Source organism: Lepidochelys olivacea (genome assembly GCF_965140295.1).
Source record: "Lepidochelys olivacea isolate rLepOli2 genome assembly, chromosome: 5".
NCBI classification, from domain to species: Eukaryota; Metazoa; Chordata; order Testudines; family Cheloniidae; genus Lepidochelys; species Lepidochelys olivacea.
Window position 1 is genome coordinate 66,300,061 of NC_140415.1, and position 18,476 is coordinate 66,318,536.

General features: G+C 38.8%; 1 protein-coding gene across 9 annotated transcripts in view; it reads left to right on the forward strand.

Annotated features, from left to right (window-relative positions):
* The window catches only part of PPIP5K2 (diphosphoinositol pentakisphosphate kinase 2), a 106,583-nt gene that overhangs the window by 46,259 nt on the left and 41,848 nt on the right, over nucleotides 1-18,476 (forward strand). For all 9 annotated transcript variants that reach the window (XM_084627834.1, XM_084627837.1, XM_084627838.1 and 6 more), the window contains exons 10-19: nucleotides 1,335-1,436; nucleotides 2,007-2,093; nucleotides 4,191-4,266; nucleotides 4,358-4,467; nucleotides 5,565-5,650; nucleotides 6,371-6,496; nucleotides 6,605-6,726; nucleotides 7,977-8,159; nucleotides 14,684-14,825; nucleotides 15,981-16,204. In XM_084627834.1, coding sequence (XP_084483960.1) covers nucleotides 1,335-1,436; nucleotides 2,007-2,093; nucleotides 4,191-4,266; nucleotides 4,358-4,467; nucleotides 5,565-5,650; nucleotides 6,371-6,496; nucleotides 6,605-6,726; nucleotides 7,977-8,159; nucleotides 14,684-14,825; nucleotides 15,981-16,204 — 1,258 coding nt within the window. The remainder of the gene's footprint in view (nucleotides 1-1,334; nucleotides 1,437-2,006; nucleotides 2,094-4,190; nucleotides 4,267-4,357; nucleotides 4,468-5,564; nucleotides 5,651-6,370; nucleotides 6,497-6,604; nucleotides 6,727-7,976; nucleotides 8,160-14,683; nucleotides 14,826-15,980; nucleotides 16,205-18,476) is intronic.

Here is an 18,476-nt window from a genome sequence, read left to right on the forward strand (position 1 = left end):
CACACATAGAGGGAGAGAAACAGTACCAAAAACCAAGAGACCTCTTAATTAGTAATACCCTGGAATTTAAACTCTGGGGAATCAAACTCATTTGTGATTTTAATACAGAACTTCTTTAATATGATCCAACAAGCGAGCATCATCTAGAATAACTAGAAATCAAAAATAAATTTCTAAAAGTTTTTTATTTCCATGTGCATTCCCTTATGCCTTAGAAAAGTGACAGTTGCAGAATTCAAAAGTAATCTGAGAACATCTTTGTTAGAGAGAAAAATAAAGAAATATGCTAACTTGTTAAATTTGCTTAACAGATTAACTAACCCAAATAAAAAGTGCAGGTGTGCTGTACAAAGGTTGATTGAAAGCACACCTTTGCACTGCCTTCGTCCGGGTGCGGCTTTGGGCATGGCTGTTGCTGCCAATGTTATGTTGAGGCAGCCATCAGACTACTGTAATTCATATTGGCTACAACAGCCTAAAGGGCTGAAAATTTAGACCAGGATTGGAGTGAAATAGAAGGATCCTGGCTGTGCCTTCCCTTCCTTCAACTGTGCCCCCTTTTCTGTGCTACCATGCCACTGATTTGTCACCCATAAACTAGGGTGATTCTGTGTTGTCCAGTTAAACTGTCTTTACAACAAGATTATACTACTGGTGTAGTTCAAAAAGGCCATACCACGCTGAATTATCTGAGCTGAAAGGAGGGGAATAATTCCTGTTAGATAATAACTACAGTCTTGTTGCTTCGAGTTAGTGGCAGGAATTCTGAAGATTCACGTGCACTTCTCCAATTTTACACCGTCAACTTAGTCTTGATTCCTACCATGGTGCAAAAAGCGTTCATCTACATTTTTTCCTTATATTCAAAATAGCATTGTTATAGCAGAGCTAAATCAACAGCATATTTGCACTAAGTTTGGGAAGTCTAGGAATCATTCTTCTTAGATTAAGTATCTAAGATACATTACACCATCCTTTAAAGTTCTCCAGATTAAAATCTGTATGAACAGTGATATAGTTCGGGTTGGTGTACTTTAACATGACACTTACCAGAGTAGATCATAAGAAGCTCTTACAAGAACTTATTATACCTATATTTTACAGATAATGTTAGATTGTTGTCTTTGTAGTTATTGTGACCAGACTTCAATAGTTCAACATAATAGTATTTAAATATTTGAAAAAATAAAAATACATCTGTAAGTGCCCATCCAGTGGTCAGTGTTTGTCTAATAAACTGTTGACTAAAACAGAATATTCCATTTAAAGAAATTAATATATACAGTATTTCAGCATTTTAATTTAGACATACATTTTTGTTTTTCCCCATTTAGAAATATCATAATGCGAGAACTTGCTCCACAATTTCAAATCCCATGGTCCATACCTTTGGAAGCTGAAGATATCCCTATTGTGCCAACCACATCTGGAACAATGTAAGAGAAAAGTATCTTTAGCTGAATTGTGCAAAGTCCTTACATAACCTTTATGTGAATTTTCTCTTCTCCCAAGGTATATCAGCTTTTGGCTAAGGACACTTGTTTTGTGTGCTGAAAACAAGAAGTGAATTGTGATTGCTGTTCCAGCAATCGAAGATTTTTACCCTTAGGCAAGCTGAGTACAGAACAACAGATTTTCAAGTGTAGTCTGTTCTAAAAATAGCTTGCTTAATTGCTAATCAATATTCTACTGTCAGTTTAACACACATTTTTAATAAACATGCTTTTACTAAATAAACCTCAAAATGGATCTGTTTCAAAAACTATTTAAGATAGATATTCTGTAGTTAGCTAAGTCTTAAAACCAGTATTTATAGTAAATCACATTCTTACATCATTTTCAGATAACCTTATGTTCTTGCATATCCTACAAACATTTCAATACTTAATAAAGTATATTTTTGTCGACTAAATAATTGTCTGTCTGACTCACACATTTAATAATATAAAAACCATGAGTGGTGTATAGAACTGGGAAATGTAACTTGACTTTTTTTTATTTTTCAGGATGGAGTTGAGATGTGTTATAGCTGTAATACGTCACGGGGACCGTACACCAAAACAAAAAATGAAAATGGAAGTTAAACATCAAAAGTAAGTCTGAATTTGGGTAAAGACAGACCTTATTTACACATGCAGTAGCATGTAGGGTACATGAGCTACCCAATGCAGTGAGAGGCAGGCCGCATCCATATTCAGTGCGGTGTGTAGCTACACCTAGCAGTGAAAGGCTTCAGTGGGGAAAGGCTCATTACTGGAGCCTTTCTTCCTACTGCCTCCACCATGCAGAGCCTTTCCCTATTGCTGGAGTCTTTCATTGCAGTGGTAAAAAGCTCCAGCAGTGGGACACTACACTGCTAGAAATAGTATTGTAGATGTGGGATGCACGGCATGGGCGAGTAGAGAGCCAAGTAGGGTATATACCCTAGCGTTCAGGTATGTCGGGCATTCTACTAGCCTAAGCAGTGCCTCACCATTTGCACTGCTTTTTATCCCGATGCTAGCTGGGCATGCTGTGTTTGTATGTTACGTGCTGCTGTAAGTGTAGACATAACCTAAGTTTGGCATTTAGGGCAAAATTATTGCCTGGGATATGTGGGTTCAACTCAATGAATTCAGTGGGAATTGCACATGCGTATGCACAAACTACATTTAAATCTTAGTGCTTCTTCCTGCATAACATCTCTAAGATGCATCCCGTCATCTCGATCTACATAGCTAATTCACTTGCCCACAACTCCGTCTTCTCACATCTCCCGCAACTGTAACCTCCTTCTCTCCAGCCTTGACAATACAGTTTGTCTAATGCTGCTGCAAAGATCATTTTGCTGGCTCATTGCTTTGACCGCATCACCTCTTAATTTCTGCCCTTTTTCTGTCTCTCCCTTTTCTGCTGCATCAATTGCAAACTACTAGTCTCTGCTTTTAAGGCCTTCATAAGCTATTGCTTCCCAGTTGTTTCTTGATATCTTTTGTCTCTTGCCTTGTACTTGAAGTGTAAGCATTTTGGGAGGCCAGGGGACCCTCTTTGTTATGCATTTATACAGTACCTAACACAGTGGGACCTTAATCTATGATTAGGTGCTACAGTAATTAATAAAAATATCATTTGAGGGATAGATTCTGCACTCAAATTTTAAGTGAAAGATTTGCTGTAAGTCTGCAGAGCCATATGTTTAGTATTTTATAGCTAATAATGTTGTGTTGATTTTTTTGTTAAATTTTGAACAGCTATGGCTGTTTACTCAGGATTCTTCATATCTTTTGTGTAGTACCTGTATTTTTTCAGTGTTAGTAAGCTAATAGAAAAACTGTAAGCTCTTTCATTTTGCAGTTGTGTTTAAGGCATGTGCTAGTGAGATGAGACCTCACTGAACAGAGAGGTTCATATCAGAACAAACTTTCTCATAATTGTGGGGTGTTTAAATTGCGGATTGATGAGGTGGGTTAGTTCCAGCTCTTCATTCTGTTTTAATTGAAAATCTTCCTGTTGCCTTAAAGCAGAGGTGGGCAAACTACATCCGGCCCACAGGACTGTCCTGCCCGTCCCTTGAGCTCCTGGCTGGGGAGGTTAGCCCTCCTCCCCTGCTGTCCCTCCTCCCCCACAGCCTCAGCTTGCCACGCTGCCAGCACTCTGGCCCGCCACTCCTGCCAGGCAGCACAGCAGTGTGGCTGGCTCTGGCCAGGCAGCAGGGCTGCGAGCTCCTGCTGCTCTGAGTGGCATGGGGGGGGGGTGGAGGTGGGGGTCGGATAAGGGGCAGGGGGTCCCTGGGGGCAGTCAGGGGACAGGGAGCAGGGGGCAGTTGGATAGGCATGGGAGTCCCGGGGGGCCTGTCAGGTGGCAGGGGTGTGGATAGTGGTTGGGACAGTCAGGGAGCAGGGGGAGTTGGATAGGGGGTAGGGTCCGGGGGGGGGGGGCAGCGGTTAGGCGGGGGGGTCAGGGAAGAAGGAGCAGGGGGGTTGGATGGGTGAAGGTTCTGAGGGGGGGAGGGAAGTGGGAGGGGGCAGATAGTGGGCGGGGGCCAGGCTGTTAGGGGAGACACAGCCTTCCCTACCTGACCCTCCATGCAGTTTTGCAACCCCGATGTGGCCATCAGGCCAAAAAGTTTGCCCACCCCTGCCTTAAAGTGTATTAATATTTATATTAACAGTCTTATTAGATATGTTTTTAATCTGTATTTTCTCCTAAAGATTTTTTGATCTCTTTGAAAAATGTGATGGATATAAGTCTGGAAAGCTAAAACTGAAGAAACCAAAACAGTTACAGGTAAGTCTGTCTTGATTTTCTTTTCCTTGGTTCTATAATTGATGAATAATAGAATTCCTTGTTATATAGTGGTTTTTTTTTTTTTTTTTAGGAGGTGCTTGATATAGCAAGACAGCTCCTACTAGAACTTGGGCAAAACAATGACTCTGAAATTGAAGAAAGCAAAGCAAAACTTGAGCAGCTGAAGACTGTTTTGGAGATGTAAGGATCTAATTTTTAATCCTCACATCAGAACTGGCATGACTCTTATTTTACTCTCATTAGCTTTTAAAATGAATTCTCTTACATTAATTTATCAACTGACAATATAATGTATGACAATACTAATCTGAATTTTTGAATATATTGAGAGGAATGATGGTTTTGTGATTAAGACATTGCACTGGTATTGAGGAGGTCTGGTTTTACTTCCTGTGTGACCTTGTACAAATCACTTAATCTAACCTGTTCCTCATCTGTATGATGGGGAAAATACTTCCTTTGTCTTATCCTGTTATCCATGTTGTCTATATAGATTATAATCGTTTGGGGGCAGTGGCTGCCTCTTGCTATGTATTTGTACAGTGTCTTATACAATGGAGTCCTAACCTCAGTTGGCATGTGTAGGCACAATTCTAATACAAATGGTAATTAAGTGTTGTTGCAATTGAATGAAGTCTTGTTCTCAGTAACCCACGCATAGTATGAAAGCTCATTTTAAACTTTAAATAATTTTCAGTATCTCATTATGTATTTAAGGTATGGCAGTTTCTAACTAACACTTAGTGCTGAAATTTATATTAAATATTAACTAGATAGTAATAATTGTTTCTAGACAGTTAACTTGCCCTATAATATATTGTGATAAAAGCTTGTTACACTTGCAAGTGTTATGAATCCCATTTTGGGGCTTCATTGGATAACAAATAGTGGCTATCAGTATGTGACAGAACAGATCTGAATACTGACAGCCGTAAGGGTGTATGGTGCCAAAGTGGAAGAAATTAATCATGCAGGTGGAGAGTGTGGGTGGATGGGAGTGTTTTTCTGGTGAGAGAGACATGAAGTTTCTTGGGCAATGTGATGAAAAGAAGCAATGGACAGTACTTAATATGGCAAGTGCTACATGTTGATGACCATTTAAGTATTCCTTCAATATTTTATTTGATATGTACAAGTACAAATCAGCAAAAATGGGCAGGTTAGTATACAAATCAATTATGATTCAAGGAATTATGATGTCCCTAATTGATAGAGGGATATGATAGTATTGAGTATATATTGGAAAATCCGTCAGTTTCTTTTCCCCCTCACTTTAGGTATGGGCATTTTTCTGGCATAAATCGCAAAGTCCAGTTAACCTATCTCCCTCATGGCTGTCCGAAAACTTCTAGTGAAGAAGAAGGTATAGTATAACCGATACTTACTCACTTACATAATATGTAGAACTTGACATAATAAGGGAGTTAATTGTTTAATATGGTGTTAAATAAAACAAGGACGTGTACTCTGGCCAAGTATTCAGAAACATTTTTGTTTTGTAATGAGATACTGTGATTAGCAATCTCTAAGATGCTGAGTTTCTGTTAGTAAGGTTAAGATATACTTTTGCATTTTAATATTGTTTCGTACGTAACAAAAATATGGAGGGAAGAAATTTTGTAAGCTGTTCACCAAAGATGATGATGATTAGAAAAAATTCGGTTTTCCATAAATCTCCTAGTACTCCTATTCCTTTCATACAAAAAAGGCTAAAACATACAATAATGCCTAGGTATTTAAAATCCAGTACCTGTGAATTTCCTGACTGCTGATTAGTTTAGTGCTTACTTTCAATTACTTTGTTTTCACTGTAATACAAGTTTCACTTGTTTTTAAAGTACCTAAACATGGGTGTCTTCAGAGTTAAGTATTAGCTTTCGCTGAACTAGAGGGGTATTTCTCTGTTAGAATAGCAAGCAAGAGACTCAAATGTTGAAGTCACTTTCCTGAAGCACACACAACTCAATGTATCACTTCCAGTATTTCTTCAATATTAATCTAATCATAATTCTTTAATAGTCTTTAAATAAACTTTTGCATTTGTGTGTACATTACTTTAAGTGATCTGTCTACATATAATTAGATAACAGAAGAGATGAACCATCTCTACTTCTGGTTCTGAAATGGGGAGGAGAACTGACCCCTGCAGGCAGGGTCCAGGCAGAGGAGCTAGGGAGAGCTTTCAGATGCATGTACCCAGGTGGACAAGGTAATCTTTGTGTGCTATATGGCATAAATTAGCCTTTTAATTTATACATAAAAATAAAATACATGTATAACAAGAGTCTCTGAAGAAGAAGATCTGTTTGTTTTGTAGGAGATTATGCTGGATTTCCTGGATGTGGTTTACTTAGATTACATAGTACTTATCGACATGATCTGAAAATCTATGCTTCTGATGAGGGACGAGTTCAGATGACTGCAGCAGCTTTTGCAAAGGTACTGTGTGAAATTGTATTTTCAACCCAAGAAACCTGAAACTCTCAACAAGAATCTTGTCTGTGTTCTCTAGCAAGTTAGGGAAATGCAGTTTTATTGCAGCCAATGGAATAAAAAAAAAAGTTGAAATTTATTTAAAGTTCATTTAGTACTTATGAAAGGAGATCCAAATGGACATCTCTTGCATTTGAAGCCTTCCAAGCATCAGAAGACATACAGCATGGGAAGCTGCAGTACAAGTTTTTATTTACATAGCCCATGCAATGCACATCAGTCCTTTCCAGTAGACCACTTTTGAGGATGAAAAGGGTATTTTAGTCTACATGCCCGTTTAATTCTTTATCTAAAAGTTCCAACAAACTATGACAAATTGTGGGCATGATGGGTGAAATATAGGCATTTTTTAGGAAATGAACTGAGGCCACAAGTTCACTTTACATAGGTGACATGCAACTGTAAGGCAAATTACACATAGAGGACCAGATTGCTTTTGTGCTTTGATACCACCAGAGATGTAAAATTAATATAACCTGATTTCATTTTCTTTTTAAGATAAGATATTACAAGATTATATAAACATTTTTACTACAGGAATATCCTTTTGTAAGATTGTTAGAGCAGAAACTTCTTAACATTTAGTTGATCTCAAAATAATTAACTGGTGAGATACGGTGGCGAACTGACAAAAGAAATGCTCTTAATCATTATGCTGCTCAAGTATGCATGTAGTAATTTTGTTGTGCTGTAAAAATTCTAGGGTGATCTTGTAAAATTTAATAAAAACTGTTCCATAGCCCTGAACACTGTGAACTTTTAGACATGATCTGTGAAAAATGTAATCTTCAGAACTTCCATGTAAATTAGAAACTTTTTTGACCAAACTTTCATAATACCTTACCTATCTTCATATCAGACAAATTTCCCAGTCCTCTGATCACAGCCCAGATGCTCTGTACCTGCTTAAGTTTTCCACTCATTTCTCTTTTAGCAGAAGTTTGATTGCTTATTCCCATCTCCAAGAAGAGGGATATATCAGGCATCCTAAACATATGTGAGAGAGCACATACAATAAGCTGCTACATAAAGATTTCATTGAGTGATTGAATTTCGGTAACCACAACATTTGAGATACTGGCAAGTTATTTGAACAATATAATGTGGAGTTTACGTTTACATCTTGGTTTAGAAATAGATGCATTACTACATTTTTATCTTTGTTCATTTCTGAATAACAGTGTTGTTTTTTCTAGGGATTACTGGCTTTAGAGGGAGAGCTGACTCCTATTCTTGTCCAGATGGTGAAAAGTGCTAATATGAATGGTCTGTTGGACAGTGACAGTGACTCTTTAAGCAGCTGCCAGCATCGTGTTAAAGCAAGGCTCCATGAAATACTCCAGAGGGACAGAGAATTTACACCTGAAGACTATGAAAAGGTTAGAAAATACTAAAGAAATTATTTCCAACATAAGTTGATTAAAGTTTACCACAACTAAGTTTTCACACAAGTATTCCTTTATTAGTCCAAAGTCCACTTGTTGTTGGTTATATCCAAAATACCAATACAAGCATAAACACATTTTATATCCTAGCAACAATACAGTTACACACATTGGCCAAATATTCACAACAGGATCTTGCTTGGGCATGATTCCAGAAGGGTAAGGAAAATCCCTAAAATCCTTGCCTTTTTATACACTCTAATAAACAAGTGATGTCATTGCTGGTTATAAGACCTTAGCTAAAGCCAGAGAGAGCCATTTTAGGTCTGGATGCTACGCTTTTGCATGGTCTAGACCAACTTAATGGTTGGGCCCCCTTTTCAAAGTTATCTTCTTTCCTTCTTTTGCCATATTTCTTCCCAACTTCAGGACTAAGCATTTTTTTTGTAAACAAACTATATATAACCAGTTATTTATTGCACCTGGTGCCCAGTTAATCAAAATAAAGAAAACATGGTTACCTCAACCCAAATCTGAAATAAAATAACACTCTGGTTTCAACTGTCACTACAAATTTAACACAAACAATGCTTCTTTTTCATAATTTAATTCTGTTTAGTCATATGCTTTGGGCCTATTGCTCATGCTAATATCCAAACTCAGTTTAAGACCAGCGTTTACTTGGGCTCAATGTAGGCTTATCTTCCTACAAGATAGTTAGCAGGATTCGTTTTCTGTGAATCAAAATAAATAAAATTTTGTCTTGATCCTAATATTTGGTTAAAAGTAATGTTTTTATTAGGGCTGTCAATCGCAGTTAACTCTAGTGATTAACGCAAAACAAATTAACTAGATTAAAAAATGTAGTTGCAAGTAATCACAGTTTTAAACGCACTGTTAAACAATACTACAATACCAATTTAAATTTATTATAAATTATTTTGGATGTTTTTCTACATTTTCAAATATATTGATTTCAGTAACAACACAAAATACCAAGTGTACAGTGCTCACTTTATATTATTTTTATTACAAATATTTGCAGTGTAGAAAAAAATAAACAAAAGAAATAGTATTTCAGTTCACCTCCTACAAGTCCACTCAGTCCTACTTCTCGTTTAGCCAATTGCTAAGATAAACAGGTTTGTTTACATGTATGGGAGATAATGCTGCCTGCTTCTTATTTACAGTGTCACCTGAAAGTGAGAACAGGCATTTACATGGCACTGTTGTAGCGAGAGTTGCAAGGTATTTACGTGCCGGATATTCTAAACATTCATATGCCCCTTTATGCTTCGGTTTGTACGCTCTAAAGTTTTACATTATTTTGGTTTTGAGTGCAGTTAAGTATTAAAAATATATATATAATCTACATTTGTAAGTTGCACTTTCACAATAGAAATTGCACTACAATACTGTATCAGGTGAATTGAAAAATACTATTTCTTTTGGTTTTTACTGTGCTAACAGTGTGATTAAAACTGCGATTCATCATGACAGTTTTTTTTTTAATCTTGTGATAAATTGCATTTTTTTAATCATTTGACAGCCCTAGTTTTTATCCCATAGTTTTCTAAAATCAATCTTGTACACTTGTTGGTAATGTCTTGTGTGAAGAAAGAAATTGACAAATAGCAGTGGCTGTGTGGGAAGTTGATGGTCAGTCATGTAATACTTTGTCACATAGAGTTTTACGAGTCCCACAACAGGAACAGATACACTTTTGGGTATCAGAGTAGCAGCCGTGTTAGTCTGTATTCGCAAAAAGAAAAGGAGGACTTGTGGCACCTTAGAGACTAACCAATTTATTAGAGCATAAGCTTTCGTGAGCTACAGCTCACTTCCTCAGATGCATATCGTGGAAACTGCAGCAGGCTTTATATATACACAGAGAATATGAAACAATACCTATTCCCACCCCACTGTCCTGCTGGTAATAGCTTATCTAAAGTGATTTCCAGCACAAATCCAGGTTTTCTCACCCTCCACCCCCCCACACAAATTCACTCTCCTGCTGGTGATAGCCCATCCAAAGTGACAACTCTTTACACAATGTGCATGACAATCAAGCTGGGCTATTTCCTGCATAAATCCAGAACCTGGATTTATGCAGGAAATAGCCCAGCTTGATTGTCATGCACATTGTGTAAAGAGTTGTCACTTTGGATGGGCTATCACCAGCAGGAGAGTGAATTTGTGTGGGGGGGTGGAGGGTGAGAAAACCTGGATTTGTGCTGGAAATCACTTTAGATAAGCTATTACCAGCAGGACAGTGGGGTGGGAATAGGTATTGTTTCATATTCTCTGTGTATATATAAAGCCTGCTGCAGTTTCCACGATATGCATCTGAGGAAGTGAGCTGTAGCTCACGAAAGCTTATGCTCTAATAAATTGGTTAGTCTCTAAGGTGCCACAAGTCCTCCTTTACTTTTGGGTATGATTGTGAACACGTGTTTGGGGAACAAAACAGCAAACCTTCCTTATTGTTCCATAAGCAAGATTTCAACCTGTTCCACAAGTAAAAAGATAGTGTTAACCTGCCTTTATGTGTAACCATTTACACTCTGCTTCTTTAGTAGTAATATTGACGGTGACAGTGTGTGTTCAAAAAGCTATTATATATCTGTTATAAAGGTTTGCCATTATTGAATTTTTTACAGAACACTATTCTGGTCCTGGGAATTCTGAAGTGCCCTAAGCTGTTACTTTCTAACCGGTGAAGATAAAAGAAATGTTCCATTACATACTCAGACATTGTACTGTAATGCAGGTTACATCAGGTTGTACAAATTAAAAGGAAGGGATCACTTCTGGTTCTACACATTAGGCATATTTCATCATGATTAGATAAGCATGTTTACCAGTGGCTGTCCTCACTGTGTCTAAAGAAACAAATGGAAACTTTCTAATATTCAGAACAGTGTTGAAGTCCGGGCTGCCATTAGATATGAGGCATAGAGATCAAAGCAGTGGGAGATTAGTCTACATCAGTGGTTCTCAAACTGTGGGTTGTGACCCCAAAGTGGGTTGCAATCCCTTTTTAATGGGGTCACCAGGGCTGTCATTAAACTTGCTGGGGCTCAGGGCTGATGCCAAAGTCCAAGCCCCACCACGTAGGGCTGAAACCCTCAAGCTTTGGCACCCCCCAGGGGGCAGGGAGGTTCAGGCTTCTGTCCCCTTCCTGGGATCTTGTAGTAGTTGTCAGAAGGGGGTTGCAGTGTAATGAAGTATGAGAAACCCTGATCTACATATTTGTCACTATTGTATATGTTAGCTGTGATCCGAGGTGCCTGGGGTAGCGTTCACTGAAAATTCCAAGTTCAAGGCAAGCTTCAAAAAGGAGAGCAGATTCTCCCAAAACTGGTGGTTAAAACTGGTTAGACTCACCAACCAGTCACAAACTGTGCTTCTGATCCCCCACACGGGTTATCAAGAAGCTGAAAAAAGAAATCACACAGCCCCCTTTATTGCATTCCAGTTCTCTGTCTCCCAATCAGCACATAGGTCCAGTACAGTAAGAAATTATTTGAAACACTGTTCACTATACAAAATGTTCTTCTGACCCCAAGGGACTAGCCACATGGCCAGATCAATATTAGTTTGGCTCTTACCCAAAATACTAAGCTGTCAGGAGGGTTGCCAACCCTCCAGGATTGGCTTAGTCTCCCAGAATTGGCGTTGATCTCCCAGTGACTGTTGAAAGCAATCCGGGAGATTTTAATAGGATATTTTAAGAAAATGATGTCATGTCATGATGGAGGAAAAATATCTCCTGGAATAGCTTTAGACAGAGTTGGCAAGCCTAGGTTCCAGCCAGTCCTTTAGTATCTAAAACTAAAGGTTTATTATAAAAGAAGGAAAGAACAAGAACTGGGTTGTTAAATGGTCAAGCAATAAAATACATACATAAGACTTCAGAGTCCATATATCAGACTCGTAGCAGTATTGGTGAGTTTTTTGCCTTGAAAGTCCCTCAGGAATACATCCAAAGCTTGGATGGGTCATTCAGTCCTTTGTTCAAAGCTTCAGTTTGTAGAGAAGTTGCTTCAGAGGTAGGAAAAGTAGGATTGAAGACAAAATGGAGATGATGCCTCTGCCTTTTTATATCCTTCGCATGTGGCCTGTACTACTTTTGTTCCAAACACAAGCTTTACATCACATGCTATGGAAAAGCCTTAGAGTTCTCTGTCCACAGGCATGCCCTACATGTTTTGCTGACTTTCATAAGGTGCAGCTGTTGCCTTCTCTCAATGGGTTAATTGTATAGCTGATTGCCTTTGATAGGCCATCAAGCAGGCTGGATAGTGCTGATGCCAGTCTGTCTGGGGGGTGTCACCCAGAAGCATAGCACAAGTTTGAAATACAGATATATCAACACACATTTGTAATTCACAATACAAAGATGATACAAACATATAAACAAGATTATCATACTTGGGAAAACGTAACATTTCCTCTGATACCTTACACAACATATCTGGTAAGATTCCTTGCAATTTTATAATATTGGTAATAATATTAAGTGTCTCACATAATCCATACAGTGTCACATGAGCATTGAGTTCAATAGTTCAATTTGAAAATTGCGTAATTAGATGGCATTTGAGTGTTTTGATGTAACGTGAATTCAGGTTTGAAGAGCAGCAGCAACTACTGAACTTTGCTCTTTTAGAGGAGACTCCTGGTATACGACTGACCTTTTCTTTTTTGGTTTTTAAGTTGATGGTGACTGTTTTAATTTTAGCTATTTAAGGAACCCCACATGCCTTGTCCCTCCTAATCCTTTTTTCTCCAGAGACCTGCCTTTGCTGAATTACTATGTCATAAAGAGGGGGCACAGAGTACCTAATGTTAACAGAGTAGGTAGAGGTAACGGGATAAGAGGAAAGGGGAAGCTGGAAGCACATATAGGTTCATTACCCCCAAGAATCCGGCGTTCTGGTAAGGAAACTTTTGCTCACTGTGTTATCACGTGCACATGCTTGAGTAGTACTGCCGATGACCTCAGTGGGATTTTTCTCCTCCATCCTTAAAATTTCTCATGGAGTCCAGGGATTGTTTTGTCTTGAGCACGAGTGCTAAACGTTCGTGGTGAGGCACCACAGAGGCATCACTTTGTCCTTTCTTTCGTGGTGGCAAATAGAGCGACAGAGGGCCAGAAAGAGAGTGTATTCAGATAGGATAAAGAGAGAATAGTGAACTGCCAGGTGGGGAGGAGATTGAGCCTGACACATTCTGAATGGGAGATTCAGGGCAAACACCATCATATTATATATCCTTATATCCAACCCTCCACCGAGTAGTTCCACTGAGTACTTTTCTGTCCTGCAGCCATCTGTTCCTACCTTTTTGGGGAAGGGGTTACTTATCCCTCTGACCTCCAGGCTGTCTCAGATTCTTTGAGAGCACAGGTACTCCTGCCTTGCCACCACCTGCCCTTGTTCTCTTGTTAATTGGAGGAGAGTGTTTCACCACCTGACTTCCCATGTTTGCTCCAGAAGTTTCGGGGCTGAGAGCACGGGGGATCTGCTTCCCCTATCTTCTTGTCCTCATTGCAATTAGATTACTGCTGTTTGTAGTACCTAGTAGGCTATTGTAAGGCAGTATGTGCTTCCCCCAGATGCTGTTGCTACTCCTTGGCCTGCTCTCTGCTTATGTCGGGGAACGATCTGAACAGGGAGCCAGATTTCTGTCTGAAAAAAGGGAAAAGGTCCTGCAGGTGCTCCTAAAATGTGAAAATACATGTTTAAATATTATGATTGACCACTTGCTTACCCTGCACTTCACCTTTCTAAAAAGTGAAGGTAAATCACGAGGCATTCAGCCACTCTTCAATGTCTTATATAGCATTACTGGCTTACTTAATGGTGATCATGCTTGGCTCCTAAAGTTAAATGATTGGTTCAGTTCTGGAGGATTGACTGTTGATTCCTGCTAGTAACTTTTTGTGTTCTATCCTGAAAAAAATAAGTCTGTGCAGGAGCAGCCATGTATGCTGCTTCCAATTAACTTTTGTTCTGTAAAATTTCCTTTCATGATGTATTAGGAAGTATTTAGCCACAGTGTACCATTCTGATTTCTCTTGACAAAGCTTTTAACAAAATGTTTGTTATTAAAAACAAAATAAAATAAATTATTAAATGTGCACAAAGTTGTGAACTTCCTCAGAATTCTCACTTTTGAGAATAAAATAATTAACATAAGTGGGGAAGTTTAATTCCATTCCTGACATTGCTGTGGTATTCCATACAGAATTGTTTGCCCTCTAAGTATCTCATACAGCCTTAGCTTTTGACACTTGGGTTAAGCTTTCTACTCTTAATTTAGATCGCAGTGTATTAATTCTGACTTTAAGGAAGTTGTGGACTGTGTACTTTTATGCATATGTTGAGTCTAGAAATCTGAGAGTTGAGAGATGTGGGGGGTTTTGTTTTGTTAATGCATCCCATTAGGATTTCCTAGATATTTAGATATAACCAATTTGGCAAGGAATATTTCTGTTTTATCTCATACTGCAGCTTACTCCATCTGGAAGCATCTCTCTCATAAAATCAATGAAGGTGATCAGAAATCCTGTGAGAACATGTGACAAGGTTTATTCCTTGATTCAGAGTTTAACTTCTCAAATCAGGCAGCGAATGGAAGATCCCAAGTCTGCGGGTAACTGAAATGTTTTAAAATGTGTGTTTAATTTGACTTATGTCCATTTGAGACCACTAACTTTAATGGATATGCAGAAGGCAGGCACCCTTTCCTCGTTTGCTTCACTGTTTCACAGATTTTTGCTAATGATACTTTAGGGACTCATGCAAGTTGAGAAGATATGGCTTTAGAATACAGGCTTTTCCCCTGAGAGAGTTTGCTGCAATTAGCACAAGGTTTAGAGCAAAAGACTATGTAGTAACGTTGCCATAACCAGTTATTTCTGGGACCTATACTAAAAACTAAGGTGATAGGCGTAATATTACTCAAATATGCTGCAAAACTTTAAGTTCACAAAGAGGGCAGGCTGCTCTAAATGTAATTTAAGGGAAGATTTCCTTTGAATGTTAGTATCTTCATTAAAGCTTTTGTTTGCTCTACACTAAAACACGGGCCACGATGAATAGAAATGTTGCTCTATAAATTATGTAGTATTAAAACACCATTTTTTTTTAATAGTTGCATTTTATCTCTGTAGGACTTGCACTGATAACTAGAATTGATGTTCTACCATTACTGCTCCTTTTCCCAATCCAAACCTCTAGTCTGCAATTTGGGGCATCTGCCCCTGCTCCCGCCAGTCTCCTGGCTCCCCATATTCCTGGCTTCTGCCCTTGGGATGTGTACAGGAGTGTATGGGAAATAAGGGGCACATCCCCAGAAAAAAATATTTTAATCTAAAATTTTTAAAAAGTCCCTGAGTACTTCTTAAAACTACACTGTATATAATTTATCATGGTACAATTCTGCCTGAAGACCTAGCGATGCACTTGGAAAAGGGAGCTTGGGATAGAGCAGACATGCTTCTGTCTTAGTTACCATGTAATAATTCCATGCTAGTGGCAACGAAAACTGAGTTCAAAACTACCCATACACATAACTATTCCCTCTATTTTGAGCCCTTCAGATAATGATTTCAAGTATCTTTGTGGTAGTATTCACAGGCTTCTGACCCCTTTGCCTCAATGCGTTTGTTATCTGGAGTGAGCTAACATTGTTTTACTCTTAAAACACATTTTAAGACTATAATTTCAATAATACATTTAAATCAGTTTAACTTTTTTGTTGTCAATCCTAAATAGTGAAATAAGAGTAAAATATTTATCTGTCTAGATATTCAACTTTACCATAGTGAAACGCTAGAGTTAATGCTGCGCAGGTGGGCCAAGCTGGAAAAGGACTTTAAAACAAAGAATGGACGATATGACATCAGCAAAATCCCTGATATATACGACTGTATAAAATATGATGTCCAACATAATGGCTCCTTAAAATTAGAAAACACAATGGAAATATACAGGCTATCAAAGGCGTTAGCTGACATTGTGATCCCTCAGGTAAGCACTTTACAACATTAATATGGCACCTTTAGAATAAAAATCAGTAAAAGATGCTTGCTGTCTCCTGTTTTTGGAAGGCTTCTATAGTTTGCAGTGACTAGAGGCTCCAAGATGACCTTCTGTTTACTGAGGAGATTGAATGTCAATGGTAGAGTACAGATTAACTGGCCTCAGTAAATTAGTAGTTCATCAAATCGATTAAATTTAGAGTGAATTTTCCAGTAGCTTGCATAAATATGACTAGGTCAGAGGTGGGCAAACTAGTGGCCCGTGGGACCGTCCTGTCCGGCCCATGAACTCCTGGCTGGGGCCTCCCTTGCTGTCTACACTGCTGTGCGCTGGGGCCGTGAGCTCCTGAGCTGCCTGTCAGGGGGCGGGAGTGTGGATAGGGGATGGGGAACAGGGGGGCCTGTCAGGGGGCAGGGGTGTGGAGGCAATCAGGGGACAGGGAGCAGGGATGGTTGGATAGGGAGTGTGGTCCCAGGGGGGCAGTTTAGAGCGTGGGGTCCTGGGAGGGGGCGGTCAGGGGACAAGGAGCAGGGGGAGTTGGATGGATCCAGTGTTCTGAGGGGGGCAGTCAGGGGGCGGGAAGTGGGAGGGGGCAGATAGGGGGCAGGGACCAGGCTGTTGGGGGAGGCACAGCCTTCCCTACCCAGCCCTCCATACAGTTTTGCACCCCAATGTGGTCCTCGGGCCAAAAAGTTTCCCAACACCTGGACTAGGTCTTAGTTCCCATTAGCCCAGTGTGCTAAAATTAAGTGCCCCATAACTACTATTCTTCATAGATTAAGGAGGGCAGTATAATTGAAGTAATCAAAGATGTCCCTATCTGAAGTTGAATTTTTTCTGTCAGCCTTTTTGCTTACAAGACTCCTTCTCAGGCTGTTTGTAAGGGACACAGTTAGCCTAATTTCACTTAACTGAAGCTAACTGGTAAAGAATTTAAACCAAAATGGAGCTTTCTACTGCTAAAATGCGTTTTGGTTTTAAATATGCTAGCAGTTAAATACAGATACCATCTTCCTTCTAGTGTCAGGGGTAGCTGTGTTAGTCTGTATCCATAAAAACAACAAGGAGTCCGGTGGCACTTTAAAGACTAACGGATTTATTTTGGTATATCTGAAGAAGTGTTTTTTTAACCACGAAAGCTCATGCCCAAATAAATCTGTTAGTCTTTAAGGTGCCATCGGACTCCTTGTTGCTTTCATCTTCCTTTTGTTTCTAACAAGACAGATGCTCATCAGGCAAAAAAATACAATTTGGTTCATGTCTGTAAAATTATATCTTTAATAGTTATCCATATTGCTGAACAAAATAGTATCTACTAACGAATGGCATTCAACAGGGAACCAGGGAGGTAGGAAATAGTTATCTCACTGTCAGTGTGGGAGCAAATTGTCTTCTATCAGTAAAGGAAACAAAACTTAAAATAGCAGAGTTCCTGGAAAAAACGCACAGAGCAAGATTATGGAAATGAGTGCACATTAGTATTGTCTTCGCCACATGGTTCTAGATCTGTCTACTTCTCATTTCCCTTTTTTTTTTTTTTTTTTTAAAAATCTGTCTGCAGTGCAGTTTCAAAACTGAGAAAGTCATATACATTACATGGAATTTCACTGGATCTAGATGAATACATAGGTCCCTTTGTCAGTCAAATCTAAACTGCATTCAGTGTTGTGCTGAGTAGACTAAGGAAAAAAACCTAAGTATTACCTTAGTGTTAATGTCTCTTTCACATATAACCAGAATTCTTCCTCTGTGAATCAGACTAATTTATTCACTCTAGTAATGGATTTGCCTTCATTTTTTTGTTTAATATGTAGCATCATTTCTGATAAAATATCTGCTCTGCAAGGTCTTATTTCCAATTCTGTCTACTAGTTCTTTGCCTAGATGAGAGAATTTTTTTTCTGAAGAGAACTAACTAATTGAAATACCACTATAATGCCTTTAAAACTCTTGGCTGTTGGGAGTTGCCCAGGGGATCAGATCTCACATTGTGACATTGTGAGAGCCTGAGAAGATACTAATCAACATATAACTGGAATACATATATTGTACCTTATGCACGTCTGTAACCTTCACAACTTATACTTACTGACAATATTTTTGTACAAGTTTGTCAGCTCTTGAAAGAATGGACTCTATTCTCATATTAAGGTGTTGGATGCCATTGGACAAATCAAGATTGTTTTGAAAGTGGAGTGTGCTGTACTGCACTACAGAAATGTTCAGCTGTTGAAGGCTTGACGTTCATGTGAAGCTTTTT